This window comes from Peromyscus maniculatus, chromosome 8, assembly GCF_049852395.1.
Source record: "Peromyscus maniculatus bairdii isolate BWxNUB_F1_BW_parent chromosome 8, HU_Pman_BW_mat_3.1, whole genome shotgun sequence".
Classification (NCBI taxonomy): domain Eukaryota; kingdom Metazoa; phylum Chordata; class Mammalia; order Rodentia; family Cricetidae; genus Peromyscus; species Peromyscus maniculatus.
The window spans coordinates 66,980,475-67,002,384 of NC_134859.1; the positions used below are offsets into that span (position 1 = coordinate 66,980,475).

A 21,910-nucleotide genomic window follows, 5' to 3' on the forward strand; every position below is an offset into this window, starting at 1 on the left:
CCCTAAGGCAGCCCCTATTTGCCAGGTCACTATGGTCAGCTGCTTGTCACTCTAGAAGGCCACAGGTCAGACCCAGGGTGGGGGTGGGGGGCATGGAGGCTGGGAGTTTGGGAGAGCTCTCACTCTGCTCTTAGCTTTCTTTCTGTTGCTGTGATAAAATTCTCTGACCAAAACCAAGTTGGGGAGGGGAGGACAGAGTTTATTTGGCTTACAGTGACAGTGCATCATGGAGGGAAGCCAAGGCAGGGGCTTGAAGCAGAACCAAGTGGACTGCACCCTCTCACATAGACCATTAATCAAGAAAATGCCCCAAAGACATGCCCACAGACACATCTAATGTAAGCAATTCCTCAAGGAAGGTTTCCTCTCCCCACATTAGTTTGTGTCAAATGGGCCCATGTTCTCTCTGACTTCTGACAGTGGCTCTCTCCCCTCTCCCCTCTTCCCTCGTGGGCAGTGCCCCTCCCTCCCTCCCTCCTTCCCTGTTCCCAGTCCCAGACGCTGAACATCCCTGGTGCTTTCCTAAGCTTTTCCTATTCTTTTGTAAATAGTCCTGGATTAATCTCTCCTCCTATTATCCAGTTTGAGGGGGCCCCTGAGTTCTGCCTGGGTTCTGGTTGGTAGAGCCCCCATGGAGTCTCACTTAACTCCTGAGAGACAGTAGAGTTCCCATTGGGCCACTATTCCCAGAAGAACTGGGAACATTTTGTTTGGGCATTCTTAAGGGTAGAAATCTGACTCTCTGTCTGTAGATTGTATCACCAGACCTAGGTTCACACCCCCCACCTTCCTCTACACACCCCTTCAAGGCTCACCCCTGAGATGGTGCACCCCTTTCCCAAATGAGTGAGCCAGATGTTTTGAGCAGACAGAAACACATGGCTCTCTTACCTGGGGGGTGAGAACCACAGAGAACCTGAGATGGATGGTGAACTGCTTGGAGGTCTGTCTGGGACTAGGCAGGGTGAAGTCAAATCCATCTCTCAGACCTCTCATAGGTTATTCACTTTCAGGGAGTCTCACTCCCCCGCTCTCCATAGAACCAATTCACAATCAAGCCTTGGCCTCTCTGCTCTTTACCTTCTTGTGTGTGGCTTTATTTAGACACTTGGTGCCTTTTGGTATCCCTAGCCATGTTCTGTGCTGAGTTGTGGTCCACTGAGCCTTTGTAGGCCAGGATCCTGAGCCTCTTGGGTTTTTAACCTTCTCTGGGACACAAAAACCACAATATTGGTACAAGAATAGTAAGCTTTGGCTTTTCACAGGCTGACTGGATTTTTCCAGGCATGCTGTGGCAGCTGCCCATGTCTCCATGGCACTGTATTTTATTCATTTTTTTATGTTATGTTCATTTTTCTGTTGAAGAAATCAAAACCTAGGGAAAGTCACGAACAGGTCCAGAGCCTAGGGTTTGTGGCTGCAGAGGATTTTGGTGTGATGAGACCTCTAGAACCTTCACCAATTCAACAAACTTGGCATTTTTTGGGTGAGAAGACTGGGTAGGGCTCACGGAGGAGGGAGTGGCCAGGCAGCAGCCAGACAGCACCAGCATCCAAATGTCTTGACTCCTCACATACCTCTGTCCTTTATTAACTGGCCATATGACTCATCGTCCCCACCGATAACATGCCCATAGTCTGCAAGCTGGACAGGGATGGAGGGGAGAATATTTTAACTTATGGTGGGCTCGGCAGCTCCTCCTCTTCCATCTCTAAGTTCTGGGGAAGCTCGGTGAGAGTTTAACAGTGACCGTGGTGAGGACAAGAGTCCCAGCCCTGGTCCTCAAGAGACCAGGTAGAAAGGGACTGTTGAATGCTCTTTGAGTTCAACCAGAAGCACTGTTTTGGTCCCTGTGCCTGTGCAGGCATTTGAGAAGTCGGAGGGCCCCAAGATCTGGCAAGGGAGACAGGCAGGCTCATCACCAGAAATTCGGGCCTTGGAACCAATGATCCAACTGGTTTACAGCCATGTGGTGTAAGAGCTATGTGATCTCAGAGAGGTTGCATTCTCTCTTTGGAGTCTTACACCCTTTTTGTTGTTGTTGTTAAAACGAAGTGGGGGCTGATCTCCTGGTTAGTTTTAACTTTAACTTTCTGTGAGCTAGGGGCTGTGGTGCTCAAATATTTGAATACTTAGTCACCGGGGAGTGGAACTGTTCGCAAGAATTAGAAGGATTAGGAGGTGTGGCCTGGTTGGAGGAGGTGTGGACTAGTTGGAGGAAGTGTGCCACCCTGGGTGGGCTTTGAAGTTTCAAAAGCCCACACTAGGCCCGGGCTCTCCTCTGACTGGGCCTGTGGATCAGGATGCAAAGCTCTCAGCTACTTCTCCAGTGCCATGTGTGCCACCATGCTCCCCACTATGACGGTGATGGACTAAACCTCTGAAACTGTAAGCAAGCCTCCAGTTAAATGTCTTCTTTCATAAGAGCTGCCACGGTCAGCCTGTCTCTTCACAGCTACAGAAAAGTGACTAAGACAAGGGTGATGTGTCAGTCTCTTAACCTCACTGCATCTCATTTGAAAAAATAGATTTAAAAAAATAGACACGGCTGTTCAGAACTCCTATCAAGTCAGATGGGGCTGATTTTTTTCCAAACCAGGAAACCACGAATGGCTGTCTATCTAAAAGTGGAGTTTTAGACTATGGGCAGACCCAGGAAGACAGTAGCCCTGAATAAGAAAAGCCAGATGGGCCAGAACAAGCTTCACTGCTTCTGGGTGACAGTTTGAGGCTGCTCGAGCTTCTGGTGGAAGACAAATCAACACTGGCTCCCCTTGCTGAGTGGTGGCTTCACCTGTCTGTCCTGGGCCACTGTGACATGTGAAGCATAGTGTTCTCACGCGTGACTGGTGACCTGGGAGGCGCTATTGAATGGCTACAAGAGTTTGGGGAAAGCTGCAAGCTCCAATCCCTCCTGAGGAGGCTTGGGACACACTAATATTTAAAGACCCTAGGACATCCTGGAGGAAAAATGTGACACTTTGCTGAACTGTTATCCAGAGCAATCTTTTAAATATATTCTCTCTTCTCTCTCTCTCTCTCTCTCTCTCTCTCTCTCTCTCTCTCTCTCTCTCTCTCTCTCCCTTTCTTTCTTTCTTTCTTTCTTTCTTTCTTTCTTTCTTTCTTTCTTTCTTTCTTTCTTTCTCTCTCTCTCTCTCTTTCCCTTCCTTCCTTTCCTTCCTTCCTTCCTTCTTTCTTTTCTTTCTTTCTTTCTTTCTTTCTTTCTTTCTTTCTTTCTTTCTTTCTTTCTTTCTCTCTCTTTCCCTTCCTTCCCTTCCTTCCTTCCTTCCTTCCTTCCTTCCTTCCTTCCTTCCTTCCTTCCTTCCTTCCTTCCTTCCTTCTTTCTTTCTTTCTTTCTTTCTTTCTTTCTTTCTTTCTTTCTTTCTTTCTTTCTTTCTCTCTCTCCCTTTCTCTCTCTCTCCTCCCTTCCCCTCCTTCCTTTTTCCTTTCTTTCTGTGTGTGACTGTGACTTTGTGTGTTTGTGTGTGTATACATGTATGTGCAGCTGCCCATGGAGACCAGAACAGGGTACTAGGCAGTTGGGAGCTGGTTGATGTAGGAGTGAGGAACCAAACTCAGGTCTCCTGCAAGTGCTCTTAATTGAGAGCCATCTCTCCAGCCTGATACATGTTTCATTTTAAAGTGGAAAAGACCAAGGTAGACCCAGTTAGATGTGGATCCCAGTCCTGATTTCAATACTTCTTAGCCAGGACACCATGGGAGAAACTTGCTTCCCGGCAGCTGTTAAATATGTTAACTGGTGAAAAGGTTAGAATTTCCTTGTATGTGTGCGTAGGAGGATCAAATAGTGCCTTCTACAATGCAGGGTCATTTCTAGCTGTCCATGCTAGAAAGAGATAGGAATGTCACATTTTGGTCAGGCAACCAAGAAGCATGGCTCCACTTTGGTTTCTGTTAAATAGAATCTTGGCAAAGCAGGGATCAGTGAAGGTACCAGATATGGAGTTCATCCCAGTTTCGTTATGAAAAGATTTACCCCAAGGATTTTTTAACAATAACGTGTTTCCCTAGTGCATTTGGGCTCAGAGACGATAAACTGCTTGATATGAAGGCTTGAAAGAAGGTTGATCACCGGGTTGGATGATCAGCCTGTGGGAGACACCACCTTTGACATGCCACTGGGGAGGCCCATGTCTCTAAATTGTCGAGGCAGTTAGTGGATGAATATGATTCTATTTATGAAAATTTTGACAGCAGAAGTCAGGTTTGGTGAGGTTGCTGAATAGCTCTTGTAGTGTATTGACCGATAAGTATAACAAATTCAAAACCCATCCTAAGTGATACAGAATTCATAGCAACCTTGTTTGACTATTTTGTCAATCAGTGAATATAAAAACATGGAGGCTTTCGTGTGTGGTGATCTAAGAGAAAGGTTTTGCTGTTCAGAAGGCTTTTTTTTTTTTTTTTTTTTTTTTTTTTTTGGTTTTTTCGAGACAGGGTTTCTCTGTGTAGCTTTGCGCCTTTCCTGGAGCTCACTTGGTAGCCCAGGCTGGCCTCGAACTCACAGAGATCCGCCTGGCTCTGCCTCCCGAGTGCTGGGATTAAAGGCGTGCGCCACCACGCCCGACTGTTCAGAAGGCTTTATCCAGTCTCTGTGTGGTAGGAGACAGTGGTTTAGCCTGAGCTTCCTACAACTGAGTGTGAGTCTCCCAGGAACCTTGGTGCAGTGAGGATTCAGGGCATGTCCTGAGATTCTGCATGCCTAACAAACTACTAGCTGAGCCTAGGCTTCTGGATGAGGACTGACTTCCAGACCTGCATTAATAATTATCATAATAATTATCATTTGTGCATGCATGCGTGTGTGTGTGTGTGTGTGTGTGTGTGTGTGTGTGTGTGTGTGTGTGTGTTGATGTCCCAAGGAGGCCAGAAGAAGGTGTTGCATCACCTGAGAGTTATAGGCAGTTGTGAACAGCCCAACATGGGTGCCAGGGAACAGAACTTGATTTCTCTGAAAGTACGGCAAGTGCTCTTAACTGCTGAGTCATCTTTCCAGCTCCCACATCTATTTTGGCAAAACACAGCAGGCCAGTTACCAGGTGGTTTGGCCTCTATCTAGAAGTCAGCCTAGCACACTCTGGGCTGATCTTGGCTTTCTTCTCTATGTACTGGAGATTTCAGCAACCCATAACCCCACAGCCTCCTCTAACTCCCATGTATTGCGCAGCAAATGGGGAAACCAAGGTCATTTTTCTCTTCAGCTCCCCTGAGACACTCTTTCCCTCCCTTCTGGAACTGACTCCTCCTCCCCTGTTCCCTGTTTTTATTCTAGTGATTATAGCACCTAATGACACTCACTCATGTTTCCTGACCACAATGTGAAGACTTGACCACTCCTTAGACACTGGATATGAAAGATGTAAGTGAAAAGATTTTGAACCACGACAGAATCATATATGTATTCCTCAGAAAGTCTCAGGATTGTGCACTCTTGAAAACCTAGCCTGGACCTTCGCCTGTATCCCTGTGATGCCCGAGCACACGGTGGGTGCTCAGTGAAGATTTCCTAAAGGGAAGAGATGAGCACCAAGGGTAGATAGATCTGTTTCATCAGCTCCCTGGGCATTCTCTTTGGACTGCTGGCTGCCTGACTGGGACCTCTAACAAGATCATATATGCTTTCTGCACCACACTTAGCAAGTCTCCAGCCAGATAAAAATCAGGTTGCTTCATAGATGCCTGCCTCCAACAGTGCATCTAATTAATAGCATCATTCCTCCTGAGTCTTCAGGCACCTGTGGAGATGCCCATCCAGCACAAAGCCCTTCTCTGGGAGTAAACGGGCCAGCTCAGCTGGTGGCTGCATGTCACTGTGCTCTGGACTCTCAGAATTCAGGCCAGAGTCGCTGCCTCTTATTCTTGACGTCCTTAGGACCTGGCACCATGACAAGAGTTTTTACTGGGAGCAGAGATGCTGGAGAAACCATGGCAACCATCAGTCTCATTTCTGCCATGTCACATTTGTAGTGGGGGGTAGGAAAAGTACTCTCCCTGATGGCTGCCCAGGCCTTCCAGCTATGGTAAAAATTTAAGGTTATTTTTAATTTAACTTTTATATTTATCAAAGCAGTCTATGTACATAATTTTAAAAGCTAAATGGTGCTGCAAGGCACTGAATGATCCATCTCTGCCACCGCGCACCCCCCCCCCAACCAAGTGCCACTCCTCTGAGGCATCGACTTTAAGCTCACTCCTTGAGCTGTGTTTTCTGTGTTCATGTTTCACAGGCGACAAGTGCTTGCCAGTTATGTCCTGATGGGACAACTTTGACGTGCTTTCTCCTGAGTTCTTACCATGGAACATGAATATGTGGGCTTCTTCCATGGGATGCCTATGCATACTTCCTTTCTGGTCACCCTCAGAATATCGGAATGCAAGTATACATTTTGGTTCAATTAGTGTTTAGCTTTTATGTAATTATGACTATATAAATGTTGTCCCCAGTCCAGTCTTGTGACGTAGAAAGGCATGTGTTTGTGTGATCTTGTGGGTACAGATGGGTACGTGTGTGTGGATGGACGGCACGTGTGTGAAGGTCAGAGAATAACATCAGGTGTTGTTCGTCAGGTACCTTTTCCCTTCTGTTTGAGACAAGGCCTCTCAGTGGCCCGGAGTTTCATCAAAGAGGTCATGCTAGCTGGCCATGGACTCCCACTGGTCCCCACCTTCCATCTTGCTATTGTTGGGCTTTTAACCACAAACCATTTTGTCAGCTTTTTGTTTGTTTGGGGATTGAAGTCAGGTCCTCGCACTTCTGAGGGAGGTGCTTTACTGATGAGTCATCTCTCCAGCCCCCTAGATGGATGGACATGGTCTCTGTTTTTCTCATTTCCCCCCACCCCCACCCCCCACCCCCCACCCCCTGTCTTTTCATTTTGTGTGGCTTGGAGTTCTGCCTGCTGCTCATCTGTCCCATCTCCTCTCCCTGGAACCCTGGCCTGGGAGCAGAACTCTGCAATGCCTCTCAGGACAGTGGCCAGATCCACAAAAGTGGTCCCTCCTGGAGCCCACAGCTGCCTGCTCTGCTCTGGACTCACTGCCCCCTCCTCACACCTGCCCTTTGCTCTATCCACATCTGGAATTCTCCTTAAGCCAGGTTCTCTGTTTCCAAACTCTCACAGGAGCCTCCTCCCGGCTTTATTCTCTCATCCTTTAGTAACTTCTAGAAAAATCTACCCAAAACACATTTTTCTGAAGCCCAGTTCTGTACTCACACCTCATTTGCAGTCTGGTGAGTGTAGGATTCTACATCGGACAAGAAGGATCGTGGCCTCGCCTCTAGAGATGCTCTGCCTCCTGTGTGTGGTCCTGACAGCTGATTCTAGATCCCAGGAGGATGACCATTTCCTTCCTCTCCAAAAATATTTAAGATGTCCTTTTTAATTTCTGCCAGCCAGGATTTTGCAAATGTGTGTCTTGGCCTATCTGCTCTGCCCCCACCACAGTCAGGACTTGGTGACCTGCACAGGAAGAGTTGCATCAATTCCCTCCCAATGTCCCCCCCCCCCTCCAGCTCTTTGATTCTGTCATTCTAGAACTCCTGCTATAGAGATGTGGGATTTTTTTCTGCATTGATTTTTTAATTTTTATGTTTTTTTTCCCTCTCCCATTTACATCTGTTGGTCTTCTAATTTTCGCTCTTGGGGTAGAATTGTTAAATTTCAGCCTTCCTATAGATTGCATTTTAATATATGCAATCATATTTTGATTTTCAATTTCTTCTTCTTCTTCTCAAAATGTCCCTTTTTAATATAGTCCTGTGCATCTGTGGTTGTATTATTGCTTCTTCTTTCTGCTGAGGATGCTAATTAAATATTTTGATGCTTCTGTTTTGTGCATTTATTTTTTTCATTTATTAAATACTATGTATTACTTAATATGACCAAGGTTCTTTTCTAAACCCATCATTTATATTAACTCATATTTCAACCCATCTAACAATACCATAGAGTAGATATTATCATTCCCAATCTAGAGGTGATAAAACATGCCCAGAGAAGTTAAGTAGCTCACCTTAGGCCACACAGCTGGGAAGGAAGCAGCACAGCTGGGATTTGAAGCCCAGCAATCTGGCTCTACAGCTTCTGCAACAATTTCTGCAATAATTTCTACCTCACATTTTGTTCGCTTTTGGGTTCTTAGTTAGTGTCATCCCTCAAATGAGTGGTGTCCCTCAAATGCCTGGCTTTGTGATTGTCCCTTCATGGGTAAGAGGTACTCAAAGCCTGTAGACTTTCCTTGTGGCTGTTGGGGGACTTGTCAGGAGATGTCACACAAGCATGATCTAACTAGGTCATTTAGCCTGAGCTCTCTAACCTGTCCTGACCTGTCTCTTTAGCTTCCAGGCATCCTCAGACCCCTGTGACGGGTGGGTACAGCAGATAAGCCTTGCTGGGCATCCCCCTCTCAGTAAGGAGGATTTTGACTCCTTGTGCTGTTTCCCATTCAGCGTCTCACCCTGTCATCTGCTGGTGAGGTGACCACCCCACGTCCAAAGTCCATCTGTTCCAGTGTCACCTTCTGCTGGGGTGAGAGAGATAACTCTGTGACTGTTTGGGTCACAGAAAGATACTGGGGGTGCTCACAAGCTCATCCCCCAGAATTGGGAGGCCCTGCTGATCAGAGGCTGCCATCTACCCATGGCCCAGCCCTTCTCTCTGAGCTCAACAACATGGAGGACTCCCTCCCCATTGAGGCTTCCTGCTCTCTACCTGCCCTGGAGGCCTGCCCTTATCTGAAAGCTGTCCCTAAGCCTGGATGCCTGATTTATCTCTTGTGTGACCCTTGGCATAGTTCTCTGCCAGAGCTTTTCCCCCTACGGCCCATAGGGTATGTAGACATTGTGCTAAGAGCTTTACAATAGGATCGTGCTTCCACATATGATAACTAAGACTTGTACTAGGAGCTTTATAACAGGAGCGTGCTATTTAATGCAAATTAGGTGATTCTCCAGCTACTGTGCCCAATCTTATAAATTCTCTAGACTCTGGAATAAAGCTGAGCTGACTCACTGAAGCTGTCTCCCAGAGAGCTATCCCTGTCGACCCACAAGCAGGACCCGTAAGCCATCAGACCCTAATCCACCCCCCCACCAGTGACAGATGATCCCTGAGGAAGAAAGAGAACCATACCCCAGACTTTAAATGAACCCCCTAGCTTTACTTCAGCAGCATACTGTCTTATTTAGCAGCTCTTGGGGGGGTCTGGCCCCTCATTATTTCTGGGGGGTCTGTGGTGGGAATGATGGGGTCCTGGCTGATTTGTCAAGGTTCAAGTCAGTTACTAGCAGTCTCCCTGATTCCTGTCTTCCACACTATGACACCTGCCATTGTCCCTGTGGGTTTACCAAAGACAGTTCCTTTGGTGCCCTTTGGGATGGCTTTGGGAGGGAGTGTGTCATAAATTCGAGTGTTCAGCCCACTGTATTTATACAGAAATCTCTCCTGGCAGCTGCCCTGAGGCTCAGCTGCTCCCCAGGCCTGTTGGGGGCTCTTTTCTCCATCCCAGCAGGAGGTGGGGTGAGATTCTGACGGAGTAGCTCTGTGAGCTGGACACAGGCATAGCATCAGCTATCGTGTTCCTATCAGTAACCTCCAATCCCCCTCTAATTCCCCCTCTTTGATTTTTTTAGTGTGTGTGCTTGTGTGAGGATGTGGTGTGCATGTGGGGGTGGCTTGCACATATGGAGGTCAGAGGACAACTTTGGGTGTCATGCCTCAGGAGCCTTCTACCTTTTAGGGAAGACATGGTCTCTCACTGGCTGGAAAGGTCCCCACATAAACCAGGCTAGGCTAACTGGGTACTACAAGCTTCCAGGAATATTCCTGTCTCTACTTCTCATCTCTTTATCTCTGCAATGATAGGCCTGTGTTACCACACCTACTTTTTTATATGGCTTCTGGGGATCCAAACCGGGTCCCTCACATTTGCAAGGTAAGCACTTTACTGACTAATGCACCCCACCAGCCTCTCATCCAGTGTTTTTCAAACTGGGTTCCCCAGAGCCCTGGGCTTTCCCAGCATGGACCAGGGCTGGCCATAGGGAGAAAGGGAGAGAAACAGACTGGAGTCTCCACCTCCAGACGACCCAGAAAAGCTTCACTCTCATCTCTTTTCTATGTGGGGAGCACCTTCCCTTCAACATAATGAATGATTCCACTCTTAGAAAGGCAAGAGGACCAGGAAGAAAAGGAGGCCAGGCAGACCTAACACCATGTGTATTACCCTAACCACCCCTCTCCAGCTATTTTCCCAACAGGACCTTGACAGTGACAATTTGCACATTAAAAGAGTTTGGTGGATGGAGCATTGTTGCTTTGGGCTTCCGATGCAGTTTTAAGCTTAATTCAGCTGCTTCATCCACTTAACTAGGCTGCCCCTGGGGAGCTCACTCAACTTCTCTGGGACCTCGCTTCCTCATCTTTCACTGGGCGCTGTAATACTTCATTACCAAGGAATCAGGAAGGGGTCATGAGGCAGAATGTTTGTGGCACACAGTAGCTAATCTTTAATGCTTGTTTCATCTTGGCTCTGGCAGTATGCATAATTCAAGTGATTTTTTTTTCTTCATCAACAAATACTTATTGTCCTGTGAGATCCAGATCCAAGCCTCTAGGGGCTTATGTTTTAGTGGGAAGGGACAGACCAAAATAAACCAATAAATCAGTAAATCATGTAGCATACTTGAAGGTAGGACCCGTTATGGATGCAAGGACCAGTTGAGCAGGTGAGAGGTAAGAAGTGAGAATAGGTGAGGTCACAATTGAAAAAAACAGTACCCGGGGTATTTAGGCCACACCCAGGAGGTGATAGCAGAGCAAAGACTGAGCAGAAAAGGCAATTAGCCAAGTAGGTATCTGAGTAATGGATTATAAATAGAGAGAATAGCAAATACAGATGCCCCGAAGGAATACAGTCCTGGAGCATTTCAGAAGCATCAAGGAAAGCCAGTATATTCAGAGTCAAGTCAACGAAGGGGGCATTAGGAGCGGGTAGGACCCAAAGATGATGGGGGCTGGCTTTACCGTGCTATAGCACAGATTTCAAAAATAATTCCTCTGCTCAGAAATACATCTGACATAATATCACATTCATGCATACTTAACGCTAGGATTTGGGAAAATCAAAGCAGATTAAATTTGATTACAACAGTGTATTTTGCATTGAAATCAACGAGAGGTGGGAGATCCTGGAAGAGGGGGCCCTGGCTGTCATCTTTCCTGTGTTTGAGCACGTGCACTAAGAACTGAAGTCCCCTAAGCGAATTCTGGTCTCTTCAGATGCAGCCCCTCTCAACCTTCTCCCTGGCTCACCTGCTCCAGCAGAGTTCTCAGAGGGACTCCCTCCTCTCCACCTCCATCCAACTTCCTCAGTGTCTATTCCGAGTCCCCACTAGAAGGGCACTCCCCTATTCACTGTTGATTGGCCCAGGGGTAGGTCACTCAACTCAGTTGGGCCAATAACTACCTGCTTTGCTCTTTTTGCTGTGTGTGTGTTTTTTAATGGGAGATCAGTGGTGCAAAGTAGTCTAGCTGGTGTGGCAGTTTCTGAAACATAAAAATTTTAGTAACCGCTAAGAGCCACATGAATACATATATGCATAGAAAAAGCCTGTGTCTAGTGAGGGAGACGGGTAAGGATTCAGAGGGAGGCAGGTGAGAACAACCAGGGTATAGGCACCTTGGTCCCAGCACTCTTGAGCTGCAGCCCTCTCTTCCTGCTGGCTTGTGGTTGGAGCTTGTCTCAGATTCCGAGGGCAATGCAATTCTTTTGATGCCTGAGCGTGTTTGATTCAGGCTCCTCTCATGTGCAACCCAGATAACCCACTGCCTATTTCTTTTATCTTTGAAGTTACTCAGAGGTATCTACACAGAGTTTCATTTTTAACAGCCTCCCACCTGTCTTCAATTTAATTTCCGTTCGAAAACTCTGTCCGTGAAATCTGTACTTCTCTGGTCTAGGATGGCTTTTTCCAGAAGTATATTTTGTGAGCTCCTTTATGGAAAAGGAGGTTTCCATGGCCAAAGGCATTTAGAAAATAAATGCTGCATACAATATATCTGTCTTGGAGATTCATGATGTAGCATATTAAAGAATACCTGCAATGAATAAAGTGGGTTACACGGTCTAACCAGGGCTCCCTAGCTTCTTTTACTGACCCCAGATTCTTTTTATTTGTGGAACATATAAAGTCCCAGAACTTCTGATGCTCCACAGGACCCATTTGGGGGCACCCTGTCTAGGTTCACATGCAACATCAAAATGGGAGATTGCCAGGGTGCCCCACTTAGAGATGTTTGATGCCCTGGGCTCCTTAATACGGGCCATTAGCAGCCTGGTGGAAGGGGCATTTGTGATCATTTTCATGGAGTTACCTTCTATTTACTAAGCATGAGGCTATAGCAGCTGCCTTTTTCTAACTCATCACATGTGTGTTCTGTCAAACTCGTGCCCTCTCTTTAGTTGGAATTACATCCAGAGGAGGGCCCTTGCTCTGCCTTTTATTCTTTTGCTGTCTGAGAGTGAAGCTGTCCAGAGGCAAGGCAAGAGTCTCAAAGATTCTCTTCCAGCAGGAGGGGTTTTCCCATACCAAGGCCATCCAGGAACCCTTGTGACAGTTGTGGGATTTCTAGATTATCCTTTCCTGTGGAGTACGAGGAGCGCTCTTCGCTGAGCCCCTCAGCCACCCTGAACAGCCAATGAATTTCCATTGTATTCACTGAAGTTCCTCTACTTTTTCCAAGACACACGGCTAGAAATGGAAGAGCTAGAATTGCTCTTTGGTATGCCTCAGCCTGTGAGGCCGTTTTCTCTGTTCTATTACACTGTCTCAGTCCTCACACCATCTGTGGCCACTCCCACGGCAGTCAGTCATTTTTCTCCTCCACCATCACGCAATTATTTCCTAGAGGGACTTGGGCTCCTTCCTTCAGGAATTGAGAAGTAAGGCATCCACGGAAGCACGATGGCATCTGTGTGGGTTGTTTCTGGTGGTTGTGGCAGTGCCTTTGCTCATAGACCTCAGGACCAATAGCCAAGTAGTCAGATATCTCTGCCCCTACTCATGTAGCTTCACAGACAAGTGTCCCACTGCAGTTCATCACCCATGTGGGACTCACCCAGGAAATAAGCAACTTTGAGTAATCAATATCTCTCAGAGGCAATCATTGCTCAGTGGCTTCTCAGTCTGAAGAAACATACAATGGAGGAAGGTCTGATATAAGAATCCAGAAGTTCCAACTGGGTGGCCTTGGGAAAGGGCCTTAATCTCAACTTCCTTCTATAGTGAGCACAGGGAACTCTGCCTGCCACTCAAGGTCATGGTGAGGGAATAGGCAAGGGTGAGGGGGCCAGAAGAATGAGAGAGGTAGCTATGGAGACAAGAGTGAATGGAACCAACCACAGTTTGATGAAGCTGTATTCCAATATGCTAACTGCCCCACAGTATGGTAGCACAAGCCCCTTGGAGATATTAGTTTTAAATTAATATATTAAAAAGGTGATATTGGGGGCTGGAGAGATGGCTCAGAGGTTACGAGCACTTGGTGTTCTTCCAGAGGTCCTGAGTCCAATTCCCAGCAACCACATGGTGGCTTACAACCATCAATAATGAGATCTGGTGCCCTCTTCTGGCCTGCAGGCGTACACGCAGGCAGAACACTATATACATAATAAATAAAACTTTTTTTAAAAAAAGGTGATATTAAAAATGTAGTTCCTCATTTCCCTAGCCACAGATAACATACTGAACAGCACAAAGAACATTTCCTTGATCCCAGGAAGTTCTACTGGACAGTGCTGATCAGATTCTCCCGTGACCAGTTTCTTGCCCCCACCTGCTTTCTACCCATTCCCTGCAGAGCCTCGAGTTGCTGCTTGGTGTCCCCAGATGTCCAACTTTAAAAGAGAGCATAGAGTGAGAGTCAGTTGATCTGCTTCTAAAAAGGTGGGGCCTTCATCTTGCATCTTCTGCATCTTTGACAACAACCCAGTTCCTGCTCCATGTTAGAAATGAGGCTTGTTCTCAATGAGGAACTTCTCCGATTTGGCATAGTTCGTGGTCAAGCCTGGTTCACAACTGGCTTGGCTTGGCTGTGAACTTACTGAATGATGTCAAACACATCATTGTTTTGCTCTGGGCCTCAGGTAAACAGACAGGTTGGCCTAGTATGGAAGACCTCTGAGGTTCATTCATCACTCATGTCTGTGGAGGATGCTGACTTCCTAGGTGGCTCTGACGACAAAGCCCTGTATCATCAGAGTCCTTTCTGCCAACAGCTGGTGTTCAGGTTCAAGACCCTACTGATGTCGAGACCTGGGCTACATGAGGATGTCTGTGATGGAGGTCCTGGATTGTGTGTGCATTGTCTGTATATATGCTTCTGTTCCAAAATCAAGGGATCAGGATAGCACCTGCCAAGTTGCCCTGGAAGGATATGACTAAGTTCTGCTTAGGTAGGGCTTCAGCCCCCATTTGACATCCCTGTTTCTCTCTTTTCCTCCAGGTGATTCAACAAGCAGGTATGTTTGGGCTTCTCTAAGAAGGGATACCCTTTGGGAAACTACTCCCAGGACTTGGGGTTAGAAGATCAGAAATCCCAAGGTCCAAACATTCAGCCTAGCCTCAGAATGTTCTCAAAAGCCCCGTCCAGATGACTAGCTCTCGGGGATGCCAGAGCTAAGTGGGTGGGAACACAGACTTTTATCCTACTGCACGTGGGATAGGGAGATTTTACTTCTCAGCTGAAGCCGCTGAGAGATACCTATCATGTGGGGTCAATGGACACTGTCACCTCTCTCCATCAGGATACTCAAATGAGAGGTGCTAGGGGAGAAGGAGACAGTTCCATTGTGAGAGAATGCTTATCATTGCAGCTGGTCATCTTCAGGGTAGGGAGCCTCCTGCCTTGGCAGCTGAAGGCAGGGCCACAGAGAAGCCAGGCCTCAGGCTCTTCCTCAGTGAGGGTAATCATAGGGTGGGGCAGCAAAATATAGAGTCAGAGCTGTCTGGCCTCTCTCTTCCTCAGCTCCATCCTGAAGGCTCAGGTTCTCCCTTCTACTAGATCTGCTCTCTACTCCCTCTTCTCTATTGGTTTCTGAAGGCTCATCTCACTCTCTCAGCCACAGTCCCTGTGGTGGTTTGAATAAGAATGGCCCTCAAAGGCTCATAGAGTTGAATGCTTAGTGATCAGGGATTGGCACTACTTAGAAGGATTATGAGGTATGGGCTTGTTGGAAGAAGTATGTCACTGGGGGTTGGGCTTTGAGGTTTCAGAAGCTGAAGTCACACCCAGTAGCTCTCTCTCTTCCTGCTGCCTGCTGATCTGGATGTAGAACTCTTGGCTCCTTCTTCAGCACCATGTCTGCCTGGATGCTGGCATGCTTCCTGCCATGGCGATAATGGACTAAACCTGTGAAACTATAAGCCAGCCCCAATCAAATGCTTTCCTTTATAAGAGTTGCCATGGTCATGGTGTCTCTTCACATCAATAGGACAATGACTAAGAAAGAAGTTAATACTAGGGAGTGGGGGTATTGTTGTGATCTGCTTGACCATGCTGTTTGTTGGCGGAATATGGATTTTAGGATTTTGGATTAGGAAAGCAGTTGAACATTTTAAGTGGGACTTAATGGGCCATACTAGTAGGAACATAGAAGACAGTGCTGAGGGCAATTTGAACTGTGGGGGCCAAACTCAAGAAGTTTCAGTGGGGAAGAATATAAGTGGTCCAGAGACCATTCTTGTGATATTTTGGCAAAGAATATGGCTGCTTTTTGTCCTTGTCCAGAAAAATCTGCCTGAGGCAAAATTGAAGAATTTTTGATTAATGGTGTTAGCAGAGGAGATTTCAAGACAGCCTACTATGGACTGTGTCATGTGGTTATTAGTGGCCACTCTTTTGCAGATCTATAATAAAAAGGAGCAAGATGAGAAAGGAAAAATACAAAATGTACAGTTTGAGGAGAAAGGGAGCACCAGGAAGTGTGATGGAGCTAAGTCCAATGCTCAAAGAGATAAAAAATTTAAAGAAAAGCCTTATGCTAAATTGGAAAGAGGGAGCTGTGACCTCCTGGCGAGACCCCACCCAACTAAGCTTCCAATTAGTGCAAAGGGATTAAAGAAAAGCATAAGCCGTGAAGGAAACCACAGAAAACAGAAAGCCTATGAAAATGTATTTGAACAAGGGGGCCAAATTCCCATCAAGCAACAGAACTTGGCAGATTCAGCTACATGGTTCTGTCTTTAGAGTCAAGGATATTAGAAAGGTGTTGTGGAATCTCCCTCCACGTCTAGAGAGAGCTGCTGAGGCCAGGCATGTGGCAGAGGTGTCCTTGAATGGAGGCCTAGAGAGATCATTGCGTGAAGCTATGCAGGTGAAGCCTGGATTGTGTTAGAGAGCCCAAGGTGAAGCCTGGATTATGTTGGAGACCCCAAGATATTGGAGATGCCAGAGCCATGGGATACTTGCTGAGAACTACAGACTAAGTGTGGAACCAGCCCAAGAAAGAAAAGTGTGTTCCAGTCAACAAAGCTGAAAGTAGTTGGAGATCTGAAGAGCCCTTTGACATCAGACATGGAGATGCACAGTTTGGAATTTGCCCAGCTGGTTTTCAGACTTTCTTTGGTCCAGTATTTCTTTCTCACTTTGCTTCCTGTCCTCCCTTTTGGAATGGTAATGTATATCCTGTGCCATTGTATGTTGGAAGTGTATGATCTGCTTTTTGATTTTGATTTTACAGGAGGTTACAGTTAAGAGATTTCCTTGAGTCTCAGAAGAGACTTTGAACTTTGGAATTTGAAACAGTGTTGAGACTGTGATAGACCATGGGGACTTTTGAAGTTGGACTGAATGCATTTTTGCATTATGATATGGCTACAAGCCTATGTGAGCAAGAGAGTGGAATGTGGTGGTTTGGATAAGAATGGCCCCCATAGACTCATATATTTGAATGCTTGGTCACCAGGGAGTGGCATTATCTGAAATAATTAGGAAGTGTGGCCTTGTTAGGGTGGGTGTGGTCTTGGAGGAAGCTAGGGGTGGGCTTGGAGGTTTCAGAAGCAAGAGCAAGGCCCAGAGGCTCTCTCTTTCTTCCCTCTGCCTGAAGACCCAGATGTAGAACTCTCAGCTACTTCTCTGGCACTGTGTGTGTTTGCATGCTGCCATGTTTCTCCCCATGATGTCAATGGACTAAACCTCTGAAACTGTAAGCCAGCCCCAATTAAATGCTTTCCTTTATAAGAGTTGCTACGGTATTGGCGTCTCTTCATAGCAATAGAACACTTATTAAGATATTCCCTGCTGTGCCTCATGCACAAAATTACTACTATATGGACCCTATTTATATCTGGCTGTTACTCTTGGATACATCTTGATATTCTCTTTCTGGTGAAATTCTAGAAACTTCCTGCATTCCTTAGCTTGTGGCTACATCACATTGCCTTCTCTTCCTATGCCTCTCTTATAGACAACTTTTTGATGACATTAGTCTCACCTAGATAATTCAGAACAATCTCAAGACCCCATTCAAAAATACCCTGTGTGCCCAAAGCCTCTTCCTCTGTCCCCACTTCTACTGTGGTGCATTTCTTCCTTTTGCTAGGTTGTGATCAATGACTTAGTCTCCCCCACTCCCATGTGGTAGTTTGAATGAAAATGGCCCCCATAGGCCTGTAGGGCGTGGCACTATTAGGAAGTGTGGCCTTTTGGATTAGATGTGGCCTTTTTGGAGAAAGTATTTCACTGAGGGTAGGCCTTGAGGTTTCAGAAGTTCATGTTAGGCCCAGTGGCTCACCTACTCTTCCTGCTGCCTGCCAATCCAGACATAGAACTCTCAGGTACCTCTTCAGCACCATGTCTGCCTGCATGCTGCCATGCTTCCTGCCATGATGACAATAGACTAACCTCTGAACTGTAAGCCTGTCTCAATTAAATGTTTTCCTTATAAGAGTTGCTGTCTCTTCATAGCAACAGAAGCCTTAACGAAGACACACCATAACATTCTTACTTTGATTGCTAATGATAAACTACAGAATAAAAATAACGAATACTTGAACCAGGCACATAAAGAACTCCAGGGCCTTACATGGGCATGGTGCCATATCCCCAGGTCCATGTCCATTGATTTTCCAACACCTCATAGCTTCTTCTACTTGTCCCCAGGCATATCCTGGTATCCTTTCAGTTGGACTTTGTGAATAGATCTGGTGTTTGGGATGGATTAGAGAGGAATATGTTGGTCTATTCCACCCTCTTCTCCCCAAATCAATCCACTCCCCCACGCAACGATATCAGTTCCTGTGAACCTTCTTCTACATCTCCTCTCCCTGTCTCCTCTCTCTCCCCAGTACTCACATTCTTTATCCTCTCCAACCTGGAGGAATCTGAGGGAAATAGGGGCATAACCATGCCAGGGACATGCCAGCCTCACCAACTGTCAGAATATCACTAACCCCTTGCCAGAGAGCAGCCCACCTGGCTCACACCAGCCTTTCAGAGGGAAGCCTGCATCCCTCACCACCACCCGGTGCCAGTGTCTCTGGGCCCAGCTCACCTGTCTCTCCCCAGATGGGCAGGTACTCATCTTGCTGAATGTCCAGCATGATCTCCAACCCGTTGCCCGTCCCCCCCTTGACTGTGGTGAGCAGAGGCTTGCCGTCCTCGCCTGAGTTAAACATGTAACACTTCCCATATTTTGTAAACACCTGAAGGAGAGAAGAGAGAAAGAGAGAAAGAAAAGCACATGGTGACATCACATTGAGCTCCAGGGATGGGCAAGACCCTAGAACTGCTACAGCAGGCTGGAGTCCCTATAGCCCATTAATCTTAACCCCCTTGTACCAAAGATTTCTCCAATGATTCCTTAACTTGTCAAATGGCTGGATGTTTGCCAAGTAGGATTTTGGTATCAAAGAAGAAACATGGGTATTCCCTGGGGTTTGTTTGTGGTGTCTGACCTCTTCTCCTTCTGGGCACTCCCCCTTGAAAAAGGCTCCCACTTCCAAGCATTAAACATCATCTTAAAACTCTTGACCCTCTAAGCCATACCCCCAGCTTTAGGCTCCTTCCTAGGTTGCAGACACAATGATACTACTTCTGATAAACACCTTCTAGATGTCCCACAGATGCCAGGTACTCAGCCTGTCCCAAAAGGCACAGGACTTGCTCCAATATTCTACTTATGTTGCTATTTCCTCCACATCAGGAACACTTTCTTCTGAAGGCTGGAACGAGGCACGTTAAGAGGTAGGAAGTAATGAAACTTACAAGGCACAGAAAGTAAACAAAACTCAGAAATTACAAGACGTTTCTGCAGCTCACGAGAGTCACAAGGCACTTCCGCGCGCGCGCGCGCGCGGGGCTTTATAAGTAGTAGCAATTGCTGGGCAGAGGAGAATCTTGTGCAGGATCGTGCTGCCGGGAGGTAGGATAGGGAGGCTCCAACGAGGAAGCTTCATGAGTTATCAATCAATCACGCCGGAGTGAGCCTTTTGCTGATGTCACTGCTTTGGGGCCATCCATATTTTGTAAGCAACCCTTCCCCTGCTCGGTGTGGTAACCCCAACAAAAGGCACTGGTTCACTAGGCTACACTTGGGTGGAACTTTCTTTGTCTTCAGTGGCCCAGGTGAGTGAGTAGACTTTTGTTTGCCTCTCCCCAGGAAAAGCCACACAGCACCTCAACCAACAGTTCCCAGAATTCCCATCATGGGGAATAGCATCTACTTCTCAAGGGGCTCAGGCTAGACCTCCCCGCCCCAGTCTCGCTGTCCAGCTTTTCCTTTTCTCACCCCATACATAAGCAGCCAGCAAAGTTCATCAATATCCTTCCCCATCTCTGCTCGACTTTAGGGACTCAGTCCTTTCTTGTCCTAGCTGGCTCGTGGCGTTCCAGACAACTCTCTCTAGCTACCTTATAAGCTAATCTTTCTGAAACTGAAACCTTATTGTGTTGATCCTGGGCTGAAAATCTATCAAGGCTGGTCATCTCCTTCAGGTTAAAATCTATAACCTCTTCACCTGGCCTCCTAGGATGCACTCTTGACATACCTGCCACCTTTCTGCCTTCTTCCTGCCTGCCTGAGCCTACAGGCATCAGGAGATGGTCAAGTCCATGGTCTTGGGGACTGCATCTGCTTGCACATTCATGCATCTTCCCCCAGTAGCTCACCCAGTGTCTGGCACACAGACACCATAAATATATGTTAAATGAATGAATGGAAGAGAGAGTGGTGGTGGAGTCAGACCAGTAAATCTGTGGCATTGGAGCACCCTGCTTGTCTACCTGCTTCTGCCTTTCTACCTGCTGCTTCCACCACCATTCTCCTCTGCCTGGACAGCCGCTCACTGTCTCCAAGGCTGGACTGATGCCTCTCCTCCTTCAGGAAGACCTCCAGGCTGGGTGACCCTCCTTTCTTGCCTCTCCTTGTGTCTTCCCCATGGCTCCCATCATACTGAATGCACCTCTCCCGAACTTGACTCCGCCTTTTACTTCTGAATCCGAGCTCTTAGCTGGCACACAACACGGACTTGCTCTATTTTTGCCTGATGAAAGCATGATCATAAAGATGTCGTGTGGAAAAAGTCCAGGGCAAGGGATGAGAGATCTTTGTCCAAGTTTTCATGTTGTCCCTCAGTATTTTGGTATTGAATGAATCAAATAAACTGTATGTCACGGTTCCTTGGTCTGTAAAATGGGGCTTCTAGTCCAGGCCTCTGCTGCTTCTCAAGGTCATTGAGAGGATCAGATGAGATAATTCATGCAAAAATGCTCTAAAAACTATGAGCTTTCTCAGCTTTCTGTAAATGCTATGTGTGTGTGTGTGTGTGTGTGTGTGTGTGTGTGTGTGTGTGTGTGTGGTTTTTTCTTCTTTTTTTTGTTATATAACCACTTTGCAACCTCGCGCTGAAGCCAAATACATCTGGCAAGATGGGCTGGAAGAAAGCCATGTGGACTGAATTGGATTCCTGCAGCCACTGAGATCTGGGTGCAGGCCACTTCCCTCTGGCTCCCTGCCATTCCGTCAGGGCCAGGTTTAGAACAAGTGCAGCAGCATTAGGGACTGCCTTTCTTAAGGGCCACAGGAAAGGAAGACCAAGGGCACCATGTGTCAGTCACCGTGTTGGACTTTGGCTTCTTACTGCATTTGGCTTTCACAGCTGTGACTGTGGATGGGTATCGCAGCTCCCTCTGTGCAGGGATGGGAACCGGGGCCAATTAAAGTCTCACAACTCATAACAAGAGAAGCTGGAATTCAAATCCATGTCTCTCTCCGGGTGGGTGTGCTGTCCCAGAAGGAACACAGGGGTCTGGGTCAGCGGGTCACCTCCCAGAGGAAGCACCTTCCTCTCTGCTCCAATCTGCTTCTTCTTTTTAATCAGCCAATCATTACTCACGTGTGTGTGTGTGTGTGTGTGTGTGTGTGTGTGTGTGTGTTCCTACAATGTACAAGGAACAGAGTGGTTGCAAAAACAGGACCTGCTGTCTGCCTTGAGCATCTGCAAGAAGGGCGAGTAGAACGCAGGGCCTGCCTCTTCTCCATTAACATCTCCAAACTGCTGGCTAGCTGGGCTGTTTCAGGATGGCCAAGTTGGTCTCTCAGCTTCATGGTGGGGGAGAACGGCTAGAGTGACACAAAGTCCAAAGCAAACAGTTTCTCTAGGACCTGGACTTTCTTGTCACGGTTGCACACAGTGGTGGGACTCAGCTAATGAACCTGTCCCCTGGAGAGATGCTCTTCAGGCCGCTGTAACAAGCCGAGTATGTTATAGTGAGCACATCTATTGCAAGCAGTTGAATATGTCAGGAACGACTTCCGGGGTGTTTCAACAAAGCTCTCCCTTCTTTTTCTTAATTTGTGTAGACACTCTATAAACGCCCAGTCTCCAAAA

At 47.0% G+C, this 21,910-nt stretch overlaps 1 protein-coding gene across 4 annotated transcripts in view; it reads right to left on the minus strand.

Annotated features, from left to right (window-relative positions):
- Positions 1 to 21,910, minus strand: part of Asic2 (acid sensing ion channel subunit 2) — a 1,077,316-nt gene that overhangs the window by 77,450 nt on the left and 977,956 nt on the right. For all 4 annotated transcript variants that reach the window (XM_042282490.2, XM_006990057.4, XM_076542983.1 and 1 more), the window contains exon 2: positions 18,574 to 18,724. In XM_042282490.2, the coding sequence (XP_042138424.1) occupies positions 18,574 to 18,724 (151 nt within the window). The remainder of the gene's footprint in view (positions 1 to 18,573; positions 18,725 to 21,910) is intronic.